At 38.2% G+C, this 24,217-nt stretch overlaps 1 protein-coding gene across 1 annotated transcript in view; it reads left to right on the top strand.

Moving 5' to 3' along the window:
• Positions 1 to 24,217, top strand: part of ntrk3b (neurotrophic tyrosine kinase, receptor, type 3b) — a 109,675-nt gene that overhangs the window by 24,155 nt on the left and 61,303 nt on the right. The window contains exon 3 of the mRNA XM_057340332.1: positions 2,522 to 2,593. Within this exon, the coding sequence (XP_057196315.1) occupies positions 2,522 to 2,593 (72 nt within the window). The remainder of the gene's footprint in view (positions 1 to 2,521; positions 2,594 to 24,217) is intronic.

The following is a 24,217-nucleotide window of genomic DNA, read 5'->3' as shown; positions in this document are numbered from 1 at the left end:
ATGGTGTATACAAGTTCAATTTTACGTCACGTTTATGGATATATACTTTTAAGTATAGTGGTTGGGCACTTGAACATCTCCCACAGAGCTCCATCACTCCCCCTTACAATTTACCCCTCGCCTCTATCAAACCCTCCCATCTCCTCCCAACCTCTCTTCCTCCTGCACTCAAAACAGATTTTTTCCCCTTTCTTCCCCTCGACCCCCCACAAAGAAGCAACACGGCCAATAGCATCGCTCTCTTCTGCTGCCGATGGACTTTCTGCTGCCCTTCCCACACTTCAGTCCCGGGCCTCTAAATTACCCCCTAAGCATCCGCTGAAGGTCAGCTGCTTCCGCACGTGTTGATCTCCGCTCTTCACCTTTTGTTTTCAAGTGTAAACAACGTAGATAGCAAAGTTACATGACCAAAAGTATGAATGTAAGACCTCCGTGTGGAGGATTGGTGTTGTAGTGTAGTTGAGTCACACAAGACCTCAGCCCACTTGAGTTGTGAGAGATTTAATGGGTAGGCTGATCGCTTTGCTCAGTCATAATCGGTGAAAACGCCAACGTTTTATTTTCTGCTACAGATTCATGGTTTGATTTAAAAAGAAACTAGAGGTAGGACTAAACTGGTAATCAAGCAATCTGTTTATTATTTGATTCATCCATTCATTGGATTTATTTGACAAAAAAAGTGAATTGTAAAGGAAAATGAAATGTTGATGGTTTCGCTTACATCTTCTGAAGCAAAACAATACGTTTGTGAGATGAAATGATCCAAATGTGGCGGTACATAGATGAATCTCATTGGTTTTTGCGCATCCCATTACTAGTTGTAATATGCATGTTTTGCAAAGGTGGACAGCAATACATTTTTTAAGTATTTATACTTTATTCTGGACAAACTTTACTTGACTATTATAAGTACTGTATATCATACTTTTTAAAATACAATTCTTGAGTAAAAAAGCTGAGTAAAAGTAAGAAAATACTAGATATATAATAGTGACAATTCTGTCATCATTTACTCTTGACCCTCTTGTCATTTCAAACCTTTATGACTTTCTTTCTTCCACAGAAGAACACAAAAGAAGATATTTTGAAGAACGTTGGTAACCGAACAACAGCGGTACCCATTCGCTTCTACTGTACAAACACAAAACCAATGCAGGTGAATGGGTACCGCCGTTGTTCGGTTACCGACATTCTTCAAAATATCTTCTTTTGTGTTATCAAGGTCTTAAAGGTTTGAAATGACACAGAATTCTCATTTTTGGGTGAACTATCCCTTTAAATGTAATCAATTACACACTGTATTTATGTAATGTAGTGGTGTAAAAAGTATGATATGTGATTAATAATGTAGTGATGTAAAATTTGTCCAAAGTAAAAACACACGGATAAATTACAAAGACGTATTTGTTTACAAATATTTGTGCGTAAATATACTTGACTACTGTTAACCTTTTGTGTCACGACACACAAGAACCAATGAGATTCGAAGTTATTGACGTGTTTCCTTGAATGTGTAAAGTATAATAATCACACTTTAAAACACATTAAAAAAATATATACTAACCAAATGAAAAAACGAATCTTAATTATTTCTCTCACAAACGTTTTTTTTGTTGCAACCAGAAACCTGTCCGCGTTTTTAAGCCTTTCCATCTTCAAACTTTGCTTTTCAAGCCAAAATCAACGTTTATCTCGATGGCCTTTCCATTTCCAGTTAGGGATCACTGCGCTGCCAGTAGTCTACTAGTGCATGCAGAATCCCCACTACAGCAAAGTATCCATCCTGCATCCACCCCCACAAGCTCACATATTCCACGTGAAGGACCATCGTGACCGAAGAACCCCTGCGTGTGTTTACAAGCTTTTAGACGTGAACAGTTAAAAGGAAAAATGGTGCAAACATGACCAACGTGCTCATCTCTCCCCGTTAAAAGTGACGGATAAATCCGAGAGGTGTTTTGCACCATCATCATAATAAAACTAATTCTGTGCTGATTACTGTTCGCTGGATAAGGGTATTGTGAGTGTAATCACTTTTTGCATTAAATTCCTGTGATGAAAAGGATACAGTCATTACCAATTAATGCCACAGAGACTGTAAACGGAGTCTTTAGGATGTGCAATTCATTCCGGTCGCCGCTGCGGCTCAGCACTGTGAAATTGGGGACCCTGATGATGCCATTATTCTAATGACACTCTGCGAGGAGATGGAAAAGATGCTGAAGTGAGATTGCTTCTGCGGTTTATCATCATAACCGGCACATCAACCTGCGAGCCCTTCTCGAACGGTTGGCTTTCTCGGCTTTAAACGATCGACTAGCAATACCCGAAGCAAATGACCGAAAACACGACCCCTCGGTCAGATTTATTGCGGGGAGGTTGGTGGTCCTGCCATGAGAAATGTATTTGTGTTTATCATTGGCGGTTGGACTCAATTTATTTGTAGTGAGCGAAAAAACACACGCTCATTGTTTAGAAAAGATCATGCATTCATGTAGCCTTCACATGTTCTCTTTTTCAGGACGATAACGAACTGCAATTTACGGACCGTTCAGGCACGAGCGTTTGCGCAGAATCCTCACCTCCGCTACATGTGAGTACAGCATCTGTTTGCAAATTCACATCTTTTCGAATTTGATTTTAAGGAATAGTTCACCCAAATATAAACATTCCCTCAGTTTACTCACACTCATGTCATGTCAGCGATAAAATAATTTTATTTCAAACGGTTGTCATCTTATGTGATGCTCCAAAAACCACATTCAACTTGTCCAAATGACTCCAATGGGTTAATAAATGTCTTCTGAAGTGAAACGGTTCATATGTTGAGCTTATTTAGTGATTGTGTCACATATGCATGCAAGCGTATACATCAGCATGATTTAAATGAGTCATTCACACGAAACCACTGAAACATCAGGGCAGTAAAGTTAATTTTATTATCATTTTAATTTTTAATTTAATTATAAAAACATATCATTTTAATTATAATTATAAAATTTAATTATTTATTTATTTATTTATAAAACATATAATTCAGTTACACAAAAATGATCATAATGAAGATAAGTTTGTTCTTTACACATCATTTTCACATTGGAATTGATTATTTAGGCATTTTATTGCTTTATCTGCTGAAATTCTCATTACAGTATCGTGTCTCGCATTATATGTTGTAATTAAAATATTCTGAAAATAAGACGTTCTCAAATGACAAAAAAATTGACAGAATATTCATGTATAATAAAAATGAAGAAATAGTGGAAAAAAAGGAGTGTCCATGACTGATATTCTTATTGTCGGTAAAAAGACTGTCTACACATGCACGCACACGCACACACAAAGATATTTACATAAGTAAATACATTAAGTTTGATTTTGTTTGAAGAAACCCATTTTTTGCATGTGCATAATGTTGTGAAAAATGTGTGTAAAATGGTTTTCGAATCCATCCATGTTGTTATTGTACATGTAAGTGTCTTTCCCTGCTTTTAAATGTGTTTTTTGAATTGAAATGTTGACCAATAAACCTTTGTGTTATTTGTTATTTGACAAATAACAAAGATTGCTGGTCCAGGATGGTGTATTTATATAAATCACATTAACCGTCACTGAATTCTGTGAAATCCATTTTGATTTACCTGTGAAATGCAGGTGCTGTTCTTCATGGCTTTATCTCTTGATGTTATAAACCTTGTTTTAACCTTTGCTTAGTCAAAAGCTTGGAAAAATCATCCTGATGTTGTCATTAACATGTTTTGACCATATCTCATATCTTTGGTGTCTGTGGAAGTGTGGATCTGACGACCGACCAACGCAGCGCATTAGTTTTGTAGCGTAAACGCTAATGGTGTCATTTACAGGCGAACAGGCTAAACACTTCACGTGCTGAAAAGACTTTGCGTTCACTTGAGGCACAATAAGAGCAGATGGACGTGCTAATTGTATAGTCATCATAAATTTCCCGGGATTTTCAGCGACAAAGATGATGAGTGCTTATGTCGTTTTTAATTGTGCCGCTCGTAGGAATGGAATGGCGGGTGTTTAAAGTTATAATGCCCAATGGAAATTATTCACACATTCGCTTGCAACTGACACTTTAGAGACAAAACGTCTGATTTAGGCCACGGGGTTGTAAGTTGAATTACAGATCCGTCTGTTCTTTTCACTGATTATTATCAACGTTTTAAAGAAAAGAGTCGCCCATCATCTGTAATATTTAGCAGTTTCATAATATTCAGCACTTTGCTAAAGTGGTCTAAGGAAAGGAAGTCTCACAAAGACTATTAAGACCATGCCAGTTTCATATTTTATCTCGAAATCAAAAGAAAAAATAGGAAATTGTTCAGTTTCTTAAGTGTGACATTATTTGCGTGACAATCAAGCACGTTTTTTTTTTTCTTTGACCCTTGACAGATTTTCCACAGTTTAGCTGCTCTCCAAATTTGCTCAGAATTACAATTATATTATCATGAAATATTACTTTATTGCCGATTTCTGTTATGCATTTGGTGTGTGACTGATATTCTGCTAAACAAAGTTTTCCATCACAATGAGTTCCCCGGCTCTTATTAATTCATCACATTGACTTGAATGAACCGTTTGCTTCTTTTATTTGTCTGAAATATGCCATGTGCTAAATGAGGGAGTGCAGTCTGGGTGGCCAGACGTTGTGTCTCCACAGCCCACATATCAACAGGGGCCTAATAAATTTGAAGGGCCCATTGTAGGGAAGGAGAAAAGGTCGTATCCTCTCGGGAGGGCGAAAAGTCTGTCCCTCATTAAATCTTTTTTCCCCGACGCGATTCTCCTTCCCAAAATGTCACTTATCTTCAGTGAACTCTCTCGTCTGACATCAATTCAATTATATTCCAAATATTTGGCGTTTATTTGAACATGGCAAGAATACTGCTAATAACATTGCTTCTGCTTTAGGTTGTGAGATTTTAGGATTAAAATAATACAATCAGATGCCTTAGGAATTCCTAATACTGTATTACTATAGTGTCAAGCTGAATTATATGAAACCTGAACATTTTTGTATAAAATTATTAAAACTACAGTGTGTTAAAGTGAAACACATAAAACTTGCAAGTATACATATATATATATATATACTATATATTAAACTTGAACATCGCATTGAAAAGAGAACATGCGGTTACACCTTAATTGCAAAGGATGTGATTTCTACATTTATATAGACAGTTAGATGTCTTAGCTACTTATTACTTATATAATACTCATATTACTTATAAAGTTACATGAAAGTAACAATGAAATATCAAAGACAAAGAGAGAAGTTGTTGTTTTCGTACAGACCATAGACTGTATTAAACATGGATGTAGTGTCTGTGACGTCACCCGTGGGTTTGTGAAGAGCGATTTTGAAGCCTTAAGTGGGCGGAGCCGGTCGTCGCCATATTGGTAGCGCGTTACCGCACATCACCCCCAGATATAAAAAAATGGGCAAAAAGGTGGGACGTGGGTGGTGCTGAGGTGCCTGGTTGGTGAAACCGCCTGTCGCTCAAGTGGCCAAACCCTTAATTATGCAAAATTTTAAGGCCTAGTATTATTTAAACAGATACGTTATTAAAAAATGACCCCCTCACACCGTGTTACACCGGATGCGACCGGTGCGACACGACAAAAGACATTAGGAAGCATTAGAACCCATTATAATTTTTTTATTTTGTCCTCACTGGATGCGTGACATGGTGTCACAGTCGTCATGAAGGGCAAAATGGGGTATATGCATACAGGGCTATGACGTCCTTCTGCTTAAATCTCAGCCAGCTAAGCCACTTAATTAGGTAATTTTTCATCAAGCGATGACGATGTGTTTAGTGAGAAAAGGTTCACATTTCAGTGAACCGAGAACACTACGGCTGAACATTACTATATGCCTTTGTGATCATGCCTCCAGTAAGTGCAAAGTTTACTTTGCTTTTTCATATTTGTTTATGTAGCTTGTAGCAGATTGCCTGAAGGACTTCTCCTTTATACCCCGTTAGCTATATAGACCAAAATTATTTTTTGTAGCAGGCTGTAAATATGTTTTTTTCTGCTATAAAGTTGAGCATTTTAATACGGGGCTCAATGAGAATCTGCTCAGTTTTGGAGCCAGTCTCTAGCGGCCAGTCAATGAAGTGCAGTTTGAGTCACTTCCCTGTTGGTTTCACCAGAGAGACCAGAAGGTTGCTGCTAGGTACAGACACCTAAATTATTGGACATAAAAAAGAATGAACTTCTTCAGACAGCTGATAATGTAATGTAGTGTGATGATTAAACTGGTCAATGATGTAATAGCTCTGGAGATAAAAAGACTACTGGTACATCTGACATGAATCATAGTAATTATAGTACTTTCATTAAATAATATTACGGTTTACTTAGCTTTATAATGGCCTATTTATGTGTCTACTTATAATTTACATTACAGGCTATATAAAATGACCTTTAAAATGACATTAGGTTATATATTTTCATTTTTAATCCATGTGATTATAGTAATTGATTTTAAGATCTTCCGCCTACACCGATTGGCTGTTTTACCGTTTCTAAACTCATGAAAACCCAGAAGAAGGTTTAAACCAGCGGGTTTTCATGCTCTGTTAGAGTCCGACATGAAGAAATGGAGTCAGCAGTCGCAATAAAATGGTGCATTCTTGTTTTAAATATTTGGAGTTGGTGACCACATATAGTATATTTGAACTAGGGCTGTTAAACGATTAATCGCATCCAGATTAAAAGTATGTGTTTACATAATACAGTATATGTATGTATAGATTTGTATAGAAAATGTATTTATTTAAGAAAAAGATGAAATCTGAAAATAAATCTAAAAATGCTTATATACAGTATAATTTAAATGATATATAAATTGTGCAAGGTTCACGTGATAAACTCATAAACGTTGTTGTTGTTAACTCTCGAGACATTCGTGAATGCACTACGATCTGTAACTGTCGGGACATTTCGACACCCCTAAATATGACACGGCACAAAACGAATCGTGATTGGTTGCTTTACCTTTCAGTCAATGGCTTCTTGGATGCTCCTTGACCATTCAAATCGGCAAAGGCTATGAGAGACTATGAAGTTTAGTTTTGCATGGTCTGGCTTTTGATTATTGCCAAAAGGTCTGCAGGTTCTCTTTTCCACTTCTGGACACGGCCAGGGGTTCGGGACACTAAAAGGTGAAGCCAAATTCATTTGATTGACCCCTTCAGTATTGGTCATAAACCCCACCCTCTTCATGTAAATGATGTAAAAAAAAGTTACACTTCAGATTTATTTTTGCTCAAAATGGTTTCTGTCAAGACTTAAAGTCTTTTTGGTAAATTGTGGCACCCACAGATTTTACCAAGGCGTCGTCGCCCAGCTAAGGAGATTTCAAAGGATGCGAGGGCTTTCCATACATCCCAGTAAGTTGTGTAGAGCACACAGCATGTAGCATTTGTGGGACCGATAAGCTAATAGTACAGAACGAGGAAGCAAAGCGAGAGCTTACTCTGAGGGTTCTGTCAACTAACATGACATTCTGCCGGGATTATTCACCGCGTCCGCTCAAGGCTGAATGTTACACCCTTTTGTTGAACCCTTCGAGAAATACACAACATTAAATGGGTCATATCACATCCCTCGTGGTTCACTTACAATGTCTTTATTTTATTTTTAACCAATGTTCACCCTCTCTTAAAGGGATAGTTCACCAATAAATACCTCGCATGTCACATATGACTCTTGTGTAAACACATTTTGAGAAATGTCTCGGTTTTGTGTCCATAAAATGAAAAAGTGAATGGGTTTCAGTGTTGTTTGGTTACCAGCGTTTGCCGAGTACGAGTCGTATTGTTCTTTTCGTTGTAGTTGCAGGGTGAAACTAATGTCATTTCCCCCAAGTTTTCTTTCTGTTAAATAAGATTAAGGGCTTATCGATCCATCCCAGCGCACACACTTTGCCCAGTCAGCAGCTCGGCCTTTGACAGACAGTTACGGACTCCAGGCCTGACGTTCTGTGTACATAGGTAAAGACAGCCTCTGTCATTCACTCGTTTTATCAGAGCTGCGAGCACCAGCTCATCACTGTCTGCTCGAACTCCAGGGGATTGTGGGAAGATGTCTTCTATTCACGCCCTGTCCACGCACGGCTGGGGTCATCTTGTCTTAGCCCGCTTCTTCGACACCGGCTGGGGCGTTGACTGTTGTGCTTCAGAGTAAGAGGAGAAACTTTGTCCGTGCACGAAGCCGTCTCGGTCGTGCACTCTATTTAGCATTATCGAGAAAAAACGCAAGCATAAAATAAACCCAAAGTGACGATTATCTAAGTTGTTGTTTTGGATATGTTTCGGGGAATGAGCCAAGTTGTTTACATTGCGGGGGATTGAAATGCACAATTACGTTCTTTCATTTCTGCTTTTTTGTTGTTGAATATTTTCTTTCTGCAGTAGCTGCTAGTTTCTCCACTTGTAAGCAACAATTACCAATTTTATCTGTAACTGTAGACGGCGGTTTCGTCACTTAAAATAGTCTCTTTCTGAAAAAGTAGGATGGGATTTAAATAAATAAATTTCAAAGTTAAATCACTCATATATTTTTGACACATCAAGGAAAACCTAATGTTATTTCTTTAAGATGCAAGAGTTTGTATTAGGTTGACAGTAGCTATGTTTGGAATAAAAAAATTGCTTTTGACTTACTGATAACTCTACCGAATATGGTCCCCCTAACACCCAATAAAATATTTTAGAGCGTCATTAACTGGAAAAACGATCATTCATTATAAAAATGGCCAAATAAAAAGAAATATCTTGGTATCTTTTACCTTTTAAAAAATTTATTTCATTGCTCATTTTGTCTAATTTTCAATTATTAGTTACCTTAAGGCCCCCTTTGAAGTCAGCTGGGGCCCCCCTGTTGGGAACCACTATCTAAATGTGAATCCCTGCAATCTGTAACTTTTGCCTCTATATCGCAATCTCTGTTTGAAACGTAACATTTCTGGTTAATTAATATGCTTTACGTATCTTTACGTGGGTTGAAGTCAAATGACTTCAAAGGGACATTTAGCATGAAATCGTCTAGGTCGGTGGTTCTCAAACGTTGTGAGGCCCCCTTTGTGTAGAGTGCATCACTTTGTGGCCCCCCAAATAAAGACTTGTAATCTTAAACTTACAATTTTAATTAAACCAAAAAAAATATTCAGTTATACAATGCTGGAACATCAATTCTTTTGGTTGGTGGGCTTATTTTTTTGATTGCATAAAATTTCTATATTTCCTAAAATGCAACAAAATCTGTCCCCCGGATCCATCTTGGGGCCCTTAGGGCCCCCAGTTTGAAAACCACTGGTCTAGGTCAATTAGATGTAACGCTTAATGTTAATGTAATGTCTTTTCCTAATCATATGATTTATCAAGTCATTTTTTTGTTACACGTTTTCAGGTAAATCTAGAAAGAGTATGGCAGTTATTTGCAGCATGACATTTTGTACACACTGCAACCCATTGGCGGGTTTCATGTGCAACAATATGTTCCCGCTGTGCATATGTGTGCTCACCTGACTGATCTGATTAAAACCCATGGAGGTCTAACAGTCCAGAACATTCCTGTCAGGTAATGCCTCCAGACAGCAGGGCACTGGCATTGTCAAGCCCCAGGGCTTTCTCCTGTTTTCCACATCAGTCAGCTTGGCAGAGACCATGCCATAAACGAAGCTATGTGGGCAGTGTGACCTCATACCTCGCTACGGTACTTCGGTGCTGACTTACACTGTACCAGGTCATGCATGACTACGGTTATGTTCTTACACACAAAGAAATTCCTTAAAATAGTCAATTTACTGTAACAGTACATCAAAAAAGAATCATGAAATAACTCATGCCAGACTATTAATAAAGATCGCAACAAATAAATCTGTCACCAAGTAATGAAATACATCAAACTTACTCTGTGGGATATTGTATTGTATTGTTTTAGTTAAATGAGTCCACTTTCTTCCCAGTATTAACTGTTCTCGTCCATTACTTTTTGTTGATCTCTTTGGATACAGCCTGTCCAAACCAAATCTCCAGAGTATTGGTCAGATCAAGGCAGTCCGGTGATTGAGTTTTGCAGGGGCGTGCAGCTTTACACCGAACACCGTAACCCCGTGCCAGTTCACGTAGCCATCTGCCCCTGTCTCTCAGCTCATCAGAGCAGCTGAAGGTGGCGGACCCAGGTGCCAGGGCACGGCGGCTCTTTGGATGACAGCTTTGAGCTGCTGTGAGGTGCCGGCATTCTGCCAGGCTCCGGCGCCGTGACAGTTTGGCATTCATTAGTGCCCCTCACGCCTCCGTTCTTCATGAGACCCTTTAATATCTGCCCGGACGTGCTTTGCCCTTACCATTTGTGCATTTGAAGGCAACAAACAAGGCTGGATGGATCCAAAAAACGATTCGAGAAAGCGTGAAGTGGTTGTGTTGGTATGCTTTCATGTGTAAAGAACATTAAATAAGAAAAAGAAACCATATGTGATAAAACATTACTCTTAGCGCAATACACGATTTTGATGATGTACTCTTTCCATTTTGAGGCTTTTGGTCAGGTGTAGATGGGATTTTTGAGACAATGCTTTGATACCTTCGATGGCCGGCCAGACAGAGCGGATTGGGGACTGTGATAGAAAAGCTTTTGAAGCAGACAGCAGATTCACCTGCTGAGTCCAGAGACCACCCAGAGGAACAGAAACACAGGCGATGCTTTATTTGCTCTGGCTGGAGTAGACGCAGATCTTTCATGTCCCAAGTGTTTATGGTCCCTGTGTTTTTTCCCCACCGGAGCTTGTATTCTCTCTCTTTTCAAGCTTCCCCAGGCAGGATTATCCTGAGATGCGTGATGCCTCCCCGTCTCATGAATCTATCTTCTCCGGTCATTGTGCATCATTGAAAAGCAGAATCATCAAAGCCAGGCAGTCAAAGGGGATGGAATTTAAAAAGCCATTTACGGGGACAGCGTGTCTCACGCAATGCGCTTCTAACTCTGGTTTTCTGGTTGGAAGACTAGCAGTAGATCTGTTCAGCCATGACCTCCATTTGTGGGCCAACGCGGAAGGCTGATTCTTTTTAGGGCTCCCTTGGGATTGTCTAATAGAATAGTGGTCTTCCATTTACAAGGAAAATAAGGTGGTTAGTGTTACTTCAATAGATTTTCATATTTTCTCCCACCTCACTTGTGAAGTTGGAAACTCTTGTTGTGTTTTAAAAATGGAAGTTGCAAATAGGTTGCCACAGAAACTTGTGGGTTTGCTTGATGAAAGAGACAGACATTGCAGTCCATATACAGGTTATTATAGTCTACTAAAAGTAAAACTAAACATCACATAAAATGTTGGTCTAAGTATTATTTGAAAAACGAAATTATAGATGCTAAACCTTTTATGGTTTAAGTTTCAAAACTAAACGAAAATGAGAAATAAGTAAAAGTTGAGTGATTATTATAAAGATGATCTGGAAAACCAAAACTAAACGAAAATTAGAAACACGTTTAAGTTGAGGCACTAAAATTCTTAACTTTAAATAAATAAAACTAAACAGAAACCAGAATTGAAAATACACTAAACTTGAAATAAATGAAATTACAAAAGCACATCACAAATTTTAAAAAAATTAAACAAATTCAAAACATGAATGAAAAACATTGAAAAACATTAAATTAATTACTATTTAAATAAACTAAATCAAAATAATAATGAAAGCAGAATAAAACTGAAAACAAAACTACACTACCACAAAAAAACATGCTTCAAAAGGTTCTTCACAGTGAACATTTTGCTTCCCAAAAAACAAAACTTTTCTTATACTTCTTACAGGAACCAATAACCTTTTTCCAAAGATCCTTTTGTGAAACAGAAAGTTCCTCAGGTGTTAAAGGTTCTTTATGGAACCATTCTGCCAAAATAGTTCTATGGGCATCGAAGAACCTTTTGAAGCACGTTTTTATAACTTTGTCTTTACTTGTTACCTTTGCAAAGCACATAACAGCTTTCAAATTCATATTTAAGGTATAACCATGAAAACAAAAAATTCTCTTCAGGTAATTTTAACTGAAGCCGCCATCCTAAAAATCCATTAAAAACTTCAGAGGGAACCCATGGCTCAAAAAAATACTACTTCTCTTTCTGCCTTCAGTAATACAATTTGCAGCTCTGTTTTATATTTAAAGTACCTTGTTTTTAGCTGCTTTAAAGTGTGCAAGCAGAGATGATGTGATTATTTTGTCGCGAGTTAAATGATGTCATATTACTCCGATGGCACATAGCACTGATTCAGCCTTAAAAAAGGCATTTGGAGCGGGGAGTAATTGGGGGGCGGTAACACTGAACAAGGCAGTAACGGAGCTATTTTAAACCATTATTGCACTTGAATGCCTTTCTATGCAAGTTTTATGTAATTAATGCAAACGTGTTGACATGAAAATAACACAGTCTTTTAGCAGCTCCCGCTTATGTGTGGGAAAATATTTCTGTTGTAGTTCCTGTTGTTGCTAATAAGGGTTTAGTTTGAGTTTGCTAATATTAGTGCACACTATTATTTGGTCAAACTTATCAGTGGTCGTCCTGTATCCACCCCTGCTGGGAAACACTGCATCCCAATTCAAAGACTGGATGCTTCGAATGATGCGGACTTTAAAGGCGAGGACCGTCGAATTCCACAAAGGTCCAATCAAAATGAGGCAGTCTAGTCTGTGAAAGATTTCGTATCTGCGTCACCAGCTGTTAGCCATTGCAATACAACAGAGAGACTTCTGACTTTTTAAAACAAATATATTACTGAAAATTAAATTACATCACCCTAGCAACCACTTGGAGCACCTTAGCAACACGATGACACAGGACTTACGTTTTTCTCAGAAAATGTGAGCATCAAAACGGTTTCCCCAGTAAACTGTTGTGTTAGACTTTACCTTAAAGTTGCAACCCATCATTTTAGCCTCTCTATTGCCACCTCTGTCTGAAATATAAAATTGCATGTTACTTTATGTACTTGTCTTTACATGAGACTGAAGCCAAAGGATGCTAAACTGACTTTTCCTTTAAAATCTTACCCGACAGCTCAAATACTTTTAACCGAAAAAGTTACAGATTGCAGCTTTAATGTTTCATATTTAGATTTTCTACTTGTCACACACCAAATTGTGCTACCCAAATTCTTTAAGATCGCTGCCAAATATTAAAAACGGCTATGAATAAAATGAGAAAATCATCCAAATACTGACATTTCTTTTAAAATCCTACCTGACACCTCAAATATTTTTAACTGAAGAAGTTACAGATTGCAGCTTTAATGTTTCATATTTTGATTTTCTACTTCTCACACACCAAATTGGGCTACCCAAATTCTATAAGATTGCTGCCATATAATCAAAACTGTGCTATGAATAAAAAGAGAAAATCATCCAAATACTGTCTGCCCCATTATTTTGTTCCACGCAAGAAGACAGTTACGAGAATCTCTTCCTTAGCCATTACTGCCGATTACTGCACGCCTGAAAACCGTGTGCCGAGTGGCTTCTTCTTTCCCCTTTGGATGCCATGCAAACCATTGAAGACTGTAAGCTGTGTTTTATATTTAAAGCAAGTATCTGCAGTTATGAATAATAGACGACAGCGTGTCTTGGGCAGAGAGAGGCACGGTGTATCTCTGACAACAGCTTTTAAAATTTAGCTTTAGCCGAGCCTAAAAAAACTGATGCTGGCCCTTGAACCAGAGATGAGCAGTTACTGAGGATGTCATTCATTCTTGGTATTTGTTGGTGGCCATAGAACAGAAATCTACGGTTTCGCCAGTATAACAGAATGTGTGTGAACACAGACCTTAACCTTTTGTTGATTGATTGATTGATTTGAGATGCTTTGTGCTGCTGGATTTTATATTGCGGCCTTGTGTGCTCAAGAGCTTGCCGGATGAATCACGCGAAACGGTGAATAACAGGAAGAGGCTGTTTATTTACAGCTCCTACACTGTTTACTCTTACATGCATCTCTATAACTGATTAGTTTAAATGATTATGTAATATAAAAAGAAAAATATATTTGCCTTCCATTCTGCATGCATGTTTTGCTAAAATCAGTAGCGCTTATGTGTGGGTGATCCGGGTTTGAATCCAGCTCGGGTCATTTCCCAAATCCCATTGGAGAAGAGAGATATGGATAACTGATGGTGAGAAAAACGACACTTTTGAAACGTCATTCCTCACAAAAAATGAAGTAATGTTGTTCCTTACAATGTTTTTTATACATTTTGCATAGAAATATTTTCATCTTATTGGAAAGGTGTAAAATGCATATTGTTGCAGTACCGTGGACTGGTGCTATTACTATAGTACTATAGTAAATATACCATGGTACCCCAAAATAACTATTTATTGCATTACCCCATTTTCTTGAAATGACGTTCAGGTGTATTTTTTTACAGTTTATCACCCAAGCCTTTCCAAGTATACTTCATTGAGCGCAAGTGCAGATGTCCACGTTGTGTAACCCCCCTTTCTGCACTTAATCCCTTGCATATGTGCGCAGACGTCAGCAAAATTGGCTCGTGATGAAAATGACTGTCCGTGTGCTTAAGAGAAACGCCAAGTACACGTTAAAACCTTTTCAGAAGAAATGGACAGAAAATGAAATTATTTTAATTTGTGGTTGGGAGTTCGAATATGAAAAATGCATACATTTTCAAATTGAAGCGTCTCTGCTACACTGCCAAATGACTTTATTTCCTAATTCATTAACTACCTTCCACCCTGTTCAATTTGCGCTGACATTTTTCCTCGCCGTAGTGAAAGATGACCTTTGAAAAGAGCACCTCCTGAAATATGCAGGTGGTTTTGCACAAACGCACCAAAACATTTCGATTTGCATTGTAGGCATTCAGCGGGATCTCTTATCTGGTGCGACTCGCAGACATAATTTGGTTTCTTTTGCGAGACTGCTGCCGTTGTCATTAGATAACGTGAACGTCTGAGTGGTCATTTTGATGAAGACGTATGAAATATATTATGAGAAAGACATTGGTCCATACACTAACACAGTTACCTTCACTTTTCACTTTCACTTTTCACTATAGGCTGCCTACCTAGACTATAGACCACCGCTGTTTCTACACAAGTCGTCCACCATGTTGGAACTTGTAGGTGCTATAAGGTGAGAGAGTGACTAGGAATCCGGAGGTGGGGAAAAATCTGGCTTAAGAAAGATGTAGAGGTGTTAGAATCTAAAATAAAATCTTTTACAACCACATCACTATGCAGCAACCAAGTGCGAGAATAGCTAAATGGCCATCGCCCACCTTTGCAGGGTTCTAGCCTTTAACCTATTCGTTTCAGACCCAGGTTTTTTTCAGCCAGGCTGCATCACCACAGTTACTGCTGCGACTGCGTACATCCATGTTTTGAGTTAGATCCAAGGGTTCATAGCAGAGGCGTTACATGTGAATAGCAGGGCGCATTGAAGATCAGCTGGGTTGCAGCATTGTTGATATGCCTCAGATGTTTTATTGCTCACGCTGGGATTTCAGCCAACACCGAGTTCCACTAAGAAAAACAAGACAAGAGACTAGTAGTACTCTAGTATCTTGTGTCCAAATGACTTTGAAGATGTAGGGCTTTGTACTTCACAGGTTTCATATAGATCTAGTTTCATCGTTCAGCTGGTACAGACATGCAAAGGAAAGGTTTCTTAAAGGCACAGCACCATTTTATTCTGAGGGTAATAGATTGGGGTTGAACATGTGACCCTGTCTGTGAAAACACAGATGAAGTCACTTTTATTGTGTGATTTACTATAACGTGCAGAACATTCTGTGAAAATATAACATTGATATCGTTGACCGAGTAAGGCCATGACAAATATTAAAACCAATGCTTAGGAAGCCAACTTTTGTGTAAAATAATAAAACGTAATAACAATAAAATCATTATTTCAATATATATGAGATTATAAATGATTTAGGTACTCTTTTTCAAAATCATCTATAATTTACACTGCAGATAGCACAGGTACATCTATAAGATGTCTGCTAAAGATCTGGAGATCCGGGAAACATCTACTGTGTAAAAACATCTGCTAAACACCGTAGCAAGAGCGGTTTTACATACACTCTAAATCATAAACATGTTACAGACGTCTTCTAGATGTCTTTATGACATCTGACCCATCTAGCACACGTACATCTGTAAGACGTCTGCTAAAGATCTGGAGATCCGGGAAACATCTACTGTGTAAAAACATCTGCTAAACACCGTAGCAAGAGCGGTTTTCCATCCATTCTAAATTGTAAACATCTTACAGACGTCTTCTAGATGTCTATATGACATCTGATAGCAGACGTCTCCGAGACATATTGCAGATGTCTTGCAGATGTTAATGCAGACATCAGATAGATGTCTGTCAGATGTATGCGTGCTACCAGGGACAGCGAGAAACGCACATTACCTATTTTCATCCTTTTGAGGGCTATGACTACAGTACTTTGATGCTAATGTTGATGCTAACGGCTAATCTCATGCGACTTTAGCCTGGATTTCACAGACAGGATCACAAAGGGTTTTAACAAAGACTAAATAAGTAATGTTTGGGTTAATGTGCACAAAAACCAGCATTATATACGGGCAATATGAAATGAACCATAAAAAAATGATATGACACAAGCCCTTTATTTGAAAGAAAAATCAGATGAATCTTGTCAGATCAGGTGTTATTTAATACAAAAGCGACTGTGATATTTGAACAGAACGGTCAAATAAGTTACATTCAAGCTTGTGTTTAATCTGGATTTGTACTGTTAAGTAACACCTACAAAGACATGTGCTCATACATAGATTAAATTATGTAACACAGTTAAATGAGAATCCATTAGACGCCGCTGAAGGAGAAACGGAACGGTTGAATTACTCAATCAGTTACAAATTTGACTAATACTCTGTGCAATTCACAGAGAGATTGTATGTGTGTGTGTTTGATATGGGGTGGGGGCTGTTGACACTTGAAAGCGTACTGAGCCAACAAACCCCCCTGCATCAGGCAGCATCAGAGCGCTTGTTGCTATGGCGATGAGCTTTGGCAGCCAGTAGCGCTTGTATAAAACTCGTAAGAGTTTCTAATGACCCTGAGAACAAGCTAGTTTTCTAGTCAAAACAGCTTCCTGTAAGATACGTTACTATTACTACAGCAATCTCACACATATACGTGCGTGTGAGTAGTCTATTTCTGAATCAGTAAATAAATAAAATAAGTTATTTATTTCCTGAAAATTTTCCTGGGTGTTGCTATGGTGTTGCTATAGTGTTTTGAGTGGTTTATAGATTGTTGCTATGCTGTTGCCAGGGTCCCCTGGGTGGTTGTTTTCTGTGCTAATTCCAAACAGATTCTCCCAAGTATTCAAGTTATTACATTGGATGAATCTGTGGGACTTTTTGCACGTTTTATCATTTTCTTGGTAATTCTGGAAGTCTGATCTGTTAGAAATGCAAACATAAACATAGTTTCACTACACATACCATAGTTAAACTATGGTAATACATGGTAATCAATACTTCCAACATGGTTTCTACACTTTTGCAATAATAATACCATGGTAAATTATCTCAAGACTATTGTCACCACCTGGATCATTCCACAAAACTGTAGTAGACTATAGTATTTACCATGGTAAACTGTAGTAGCATGTAGTGTATTGTTTTATATTATAGTAACGCTATACTATACTATAGTATAGTGTAATTATTACAGTATACTATAGTAAATTGATAAGCTGTAGTAAATAATATACGTTCAATAACACTATAGTAACTAGGCATTTTACTGCAGTTTACTATAGTAAATACTTTCGTATACTAGAGTTTGTTTTTCATGCGAGTTGTACTACAGGTTTGAAGTAGGGATGGGCGATATGGCCCTAAAACTTTATCACGATAATTCCTGGTATTTCTTGCGATAACGATAAAAATGACGATATATCCATAATGTAAAAATGGCCAAATAAAAAGAAATATCTTGGTATCTTTTACCTTTTAAAAAATTTATTTCATTGCTCATTTTGTCTAATTTTCAATTATTAGTTACCTTAAGGCCCCCTTTGAAGTCAGCTGGGGCCCCCCTGTTGGGAACCACTATCTAAATGTGAATCCCTGCAATCTGTAACTTTTGCCTCTATATCGCAATCTCTGTTTGAAACGTAACATTTCTGGTTAATTAATATGCTTTACGTATCTTTACGTGGGTTGAAGTCAAATGACTTCAAAGGGACATTTAGCATGAAATCGTCTAGGTCGGTGGTTCTCAAACGTTGTGAGGCCCCCTTTGTGTAGAGTGCATCACTTTGTGGCCCCCCAAATAAAGACTTGTAATCTTAAACTTACAATTTTAATTAAACCAAAAAAAATATTCAGTTATACAATGCTGGAACATCAATTCTTTTGGTTGGTGGGCTTATTTTTTTGATTGCATAAAATTTCTATATTTCCTAAAATGCAACAAAATCTGTCCCCCGGATCCATCTTGGGGCCCTTAGGGCCCCCAGTTTGAAAACCACTGGTCTAGGTCAATTAGATGTAACGCTTAATGTTAATGTAATGTCTTTTCCTAATCATATGATTTATCAAGTCATTTTTTTGTTACACGTTTTCAGGTAAATCTAGAAAGAGTATGGCAGTTATTTGCAGCATGACATTTTGTACACACTGCAACCCATTGGCGGGTTTCATGTGCAACAATATGTTCCCGCTGTGCATATGTGTGCTCACCTGACTGATCTGATTAAAACCCATGGAGGTCTAACAGTCCAGAACATTCCTGTCAGGTAATGCCTCCAGACAGCAGGGCACTGGCATTGTCAAGCCCCAGGGCTTTCTCCTGTTTTCCACATCAGTCAGCTTGGCAGAGACCATGCCATAAACGAAGCTATGTGGGCAGTGTGACCTCATACCTCGCTACGGTACTTCGGTGCTGACTTACACTGTACCAGGTCATGCATGACTACGGTTATGTTCTTACACACAAAGAAATTCCTTAAAATAGTCAATTTACTGTAACAGTACATCAAAAAAGAATCATGAAATAACTCATGCCAGACTATTAATAAAGATCGCAACAAATAAATCTGTCACCAAGTAATGAAATACATCAAACTTACTCTGTGGGATATTGTATTGTATTGTTTTAGTTAAATGAGTCCACTTTCTTCCCAGTATTAACTGTTCTCGTCCATTACTTTTTGTTGATCTCTTTGGATACAGCCTGTCCAAACCAAATCTCCAGAGTATTGGTCAGATCAAGGCAGTCCGGTGATTGAGTTTTGCAGGGGCGTGCAGCTTTACACCGAACACCGTAACCCCGTGCCAGTTCACGTAGCCATCTGCCCCTGTCTCTCAGCTCATCAGAGCAGCTGAAGGTGGCGGACCCAGGTGCCAGGGCACGGCGGCTCTTTGGATGACAGCTTTGAGCTGCTGTGAGGTGCCGGCATTCTGCCAGGCTCCGGCGCCGTGACAGTTTGGCATTCATTAGTGCCCCTCACGCCTCCGTTCTTCATGAGACCCTTTAATATCTGCCCGGACGTGCTTTGCCCTTACCATTTGTGCATTTGAAGGCAACAAACAAGGCTGGATGGATCCAAAAAACGATTCGAGAAAGCGTGAAGTGGTTGTGTTGGTATGCTTTCATGTGTAAAGAACATTAAATAAGAAAAAGAAACCATATGTGATAAAACATTACTCTTAGCGCAATACACGATTTTGATGATGTACTCTTTCCATTTTGAGGCTTTTGGTCAGGTGTAGATGGGATTTTTGAGACAATGCTTTGATACCTTCGATGGCCGGCCAGACAGAGCGGATTGGGGACTGTGATAGAAAAGCTTTTGAAGCAGACAGCAGATTCACCTGCTGAGTCCAGAGACCACCCAGAGGAACAGAAACACAGGCGATGCTTTATTTGCTCTGGCTGGAGTAGACGCAGATCTTTCATGTCCCAAGTGTTTATGGTCCCTGTGTTTTTTCCCCACCGGAGCTTGTATTCTCTCTCTTTTCAAGCTTCCCCAGGCAGGATTATCCTGAGATGCGTGATGCCTCCCCGTCTCATGAATCTATCTTCTCCGGTCATTGTGCATCATTGAAAAGCAGAATCATCAAAGCCAGGCAGTCAAAGGGGATGGAATTTAAAAAGCCATTTACGGGGACAGCGTGTCTCACGCAATGCGCTTCTAACTCTGGTTTTCTGGTTGGAAGACTAGCAGTAGATCTGTTCAGCCATGACCTCCATTTGTGGGCCAACGCGGAAGGCTGATTCTTTTTAGGGCTCCCTTGGGATTGTCTAATAGAATAGTGGTCTTCCATTTACAAGGAAAATAAGGTGGTTAGTGTTACTTCAATAGATTTTCATATTTTCTCCCACCTCACTTGTGAAGTTGGAAACTCTTGTTGTGTTTTAAAAATGGAAGTTGCAAATAGGTTGCCACAGAAACTTGTGGGTTTGCTTGATGAAAGAGACAGACATTGCAGTCCATATACAGGTTATTATAGTCTACTAAAAGTAAAACTAAACATCACATAAAATGTTGGTCTAAGTATTATTTGAAAAACGAAATTATAGATGCTAAACCTTTTATGGTTTAAGTTTCAAAACTAAACGAAAATGAGAAATAAGTAAAAGTTGAGTGATTATTATAAAGATGATCTGGAAAACCAAAACTAAACGAAAATTAGAAACACGTTTAAGTTGAGGCACTAAAATTCTTAACTTTAAATAAATAAAACTAAACAGAAACCAGAATTGAAAATACACTAAACTTGAAATAAATGAAATTACAAAAGCACATCACAAATTTTAAAAAAATTAAACAAATTCAAAACATGAATGAAAAACATTGAAAAACATTAAATTAATTACTATTTAAATAAACTAAATCAAAATAATAATGAAAGCAGAATAAAACTGAAAACAAAACTACACTACCACAAAAAAACATGCTTCAAAAGGTTCTTCACAGTGAACATTTTGCTTCCCAAAAAACAAAACTTTTCTTATACTTCTTACAGGAACCAATAACCTTTTTCCAAAGATCCTTTTGTGAAACAGAAAGTTCCTCAGGTGTTAAAGGTTCTTTATGGAACCATTCTGCCAAAATAGTTCTATGGGCATCGAAGAACCTTTTGAAGCACGTTTTTATAACTTTGTCTTTACTTGTTACCTTTGCAAAGCACATAACAGCTTTCAAATTCATATTTAAGGTATAACCATGAAAACAAAAAATTCTCTTCAGGTAATTTTAACTGAAGCCGCCATCCTAAAAATCCATTAAAAACTTCAGAGGGAACCCATGGCTCAAAAAAATACTACTTCTCTTTCTGCCTTCAGTAATACAATTTGCAGCTCTGTTTTATATTTAAAGTACCTTGTTTTTAGCTGCTTTAAAGTGTGCAAGCAGAGATGATGTGATTATTTTGTCGCGAGTTAAATGATGTCATATTACTCCGATGGCACATAGCACTGATTCAGCCTTAAAAAAGGCATTTGGAGCGGGGAGTAATTGGGGGGCGGTAACACTGAACAAGGCAGTAACGGAGCTATTTTAAACCATTATTGCACTTGAATGCCTTTCTATGCAAGTTTTATGTAATTAATGCAAACGTGTTGACATGAAAATAACACAGTCTTTTAGCAGCTCCCGCTTATGTGTGGGAAAATATTTCTGTTGTAGTTCCTGTTGTTGCTAATAAGGGTTTAGTTTGAGTTTGCTAATATTAGTGCACACTATTATTTGGTCAAACTTATCAGTGGTCGTCCTGTATCCACCCCTGCTGGGAAACACTGCATCCCAATTCAAAGACTGGATGCTTCGAATGATGCGGACTTTAAAGGCGAGGACCGTCGAATTCCACAAAGGTCCAATCAAAATGAGGCAGTCTAGTCTGTGAAAGATTTCGTATCTGCGTCACCAGCTGTTAGCCATTGCAATACAACAGAGAGACTTCTGACTTTTTAAAACAAATATATTACTGAAAATTAAATTACATCACCCTAGCAACCACTTGGAGCACCTTAGCAACACGATGACACAGGACTTACGTTTTTCTCAGAAAATGTGAGCATCAAAACGGTTTCCCCAGTAAACTGTTGTGTTAGACTTTACCTTAAAGTTGCAACCCATCATTTTAGCCTCTCTATTGCCACCTCTGTCTGAAATATAAAATTGCATGTTACTTTATGTACTTGTCTTTACATGAGACTGAAGCCAAAGGATGCTAAACTGACTTTTCCTTTAAAATCTTACCCGACAGCTCAAATACTTTTAACCGAAAAAGTTACAGATTGCAGCTTTAATGTTTCATATTTAGATTTTCTACTTGTCACACACCAAATTGTGCTACCCAAATTCTTTAAGATCGCTGCCAAATATTAAAAACGGCTATGAATAAAATGAGAAAATCATCCAAATACTGACATTTCTTTTAAAATCCTACCTGACACCTCAAATATTTTTAACTGAAGAAGTTACAGATTGCAGCTTTAATGTTTCATATTTTGATTTTCTACTTCTCACACACCAAATTGGGCTACCCAAATTCTATAAGATTGCTGCCATATAATCAAAACTGTGCTATGAATAAAAAGAGAAAATCATCCAAATACTGTCTGCCCCATTATTTTGTTCCACGCAAGAAGACAGTTACGAGAATCTCTTCCTTAGCCATTACTGCCGATTACTGCACGCCTGAAAACCGTGTGCCGAGTGGCTTCTTCTTTCCCCTTTGGATGCCATGCAAACCATTGAAGACTGTAAGCTGTGTTTTATATTTAAAGCAAGTATCTGCAGTTATGAATAATAGACGACAGCGTGTCTTGGGCAGAGAGAGGCACGGTGTATCTCTGACAACAGCTTTTAAAATTTAGCTTTAGCCGAGCCTAAAAAAACTGATGCTGGCCCTTGAACCAGAGATGAGCAGTTACTGAGGATGTCATTCATTCTTGGTATTTGTTGGTGGCCATAGAACAGAAATCTACGGTTTCGCCAGTATAACAGAATGTGTGTGAACACAGACCTTAACCTTTTGTTGATTGATTGATTGATTTGAGATGCTTTGTGCTGCTGGATTTTATATTGCGGCCTTGTGTGCTCAAGAGCTTGCCGGATGAATCACGCGAAACGGTGAATAACAGGAAGAGGCTGTTTATTTACAGCTCCTACACTGTTTACTCTTACATGCATCTCTATAACTGATTAGTTTAAATGATTATGTAATATAAAAAGAAAAATATATTTGCCTTCCATTCTGCATGCATGTTTTGCTAAAATCAGTAGCGCTTATGTGTGGGTGATCCGGGTTTGAATCCAGCTCGGGTCATTTCCCAAATCCCATTGGAGAAGAGAGATATGGATAACTGATGGTGAGAAAAACGACACTTTTGAAACGTCATTCCTCACAAAAAATGAAGTAATGTTGTTCCTTACAATGTTTTTTATACATTTTGCATAGAAATATTTTCATCTTATTGGAAAGGTGTAAAATGCATATTGTTGCAGTACCGTGGACTGGTGCTATTACTATAGTACTATAGTAAATATACCATGGTACCCCAAAATAACTATTTATTGCATTACCCCATTTTCTTGAAATGACGTTCAGGTGTATTTTTTTACAGTTTATCACCCAAGCCTTTCCAAGTATACTTCATTGAGCGCAAGTGCAGATGTCCACGTTGTGTAACCCCCCTTTCTGCACTTAATCCCTTGCATATGTGCGCAGACGTCAGCAAAATTGGCTCGTGATGAAAATGACTGTCCGTGTGCTTAAGAGAAACGCGGATAAGCCAAGTACACGTTAAAACCTTTTCAGAAGAAATGGACAGAAAATGAAATTATTTTAATTTGTGGTTGGGAGTTCGAATATGAAAAATGCATACATTTTCAAATTGAAGCGTCTCTGCTACACTGCCAAATGACTTTATTTCCTAATTCATTAACTACCTTCCACCCTGTTCAATTTGCGCTGACATTTTTCCTCGCCGTAGTGAAAGATGACCTTTGAAAAGAGCACCTCCTGAAATATGCAGGTGGTTTTGCACAAACGCACCAAAACATTTCGATTTGCATTGTAGGCATTCAGCGGGATCTCTTATCTGGTGCGACTCGCAGACATAATTTGGTTTCTTTTGCGAGACTGCTGCCGTTGTCATTAGATAACG

The sequence above is a fragment of the Triplophysa rosa genome, linkage group LG1, assembly GCF_024868665.1.
Source record: "Triplophysa rosa linkage group LG1, Trosa_1v2, whole genome shotgun sequence".
Lineage (NCBI taxonomy): Eukaryota > Metazoa > Chordata > Actinopteri > Cypriniformes > Nemacheilidae > Triplophysa > Triplophysa rosa.
The sequence above is the reverse complement of the archived record's forward strand: the minus strand, read 5'-3'. Positions and strand labels throughout refer to the sequence as shown.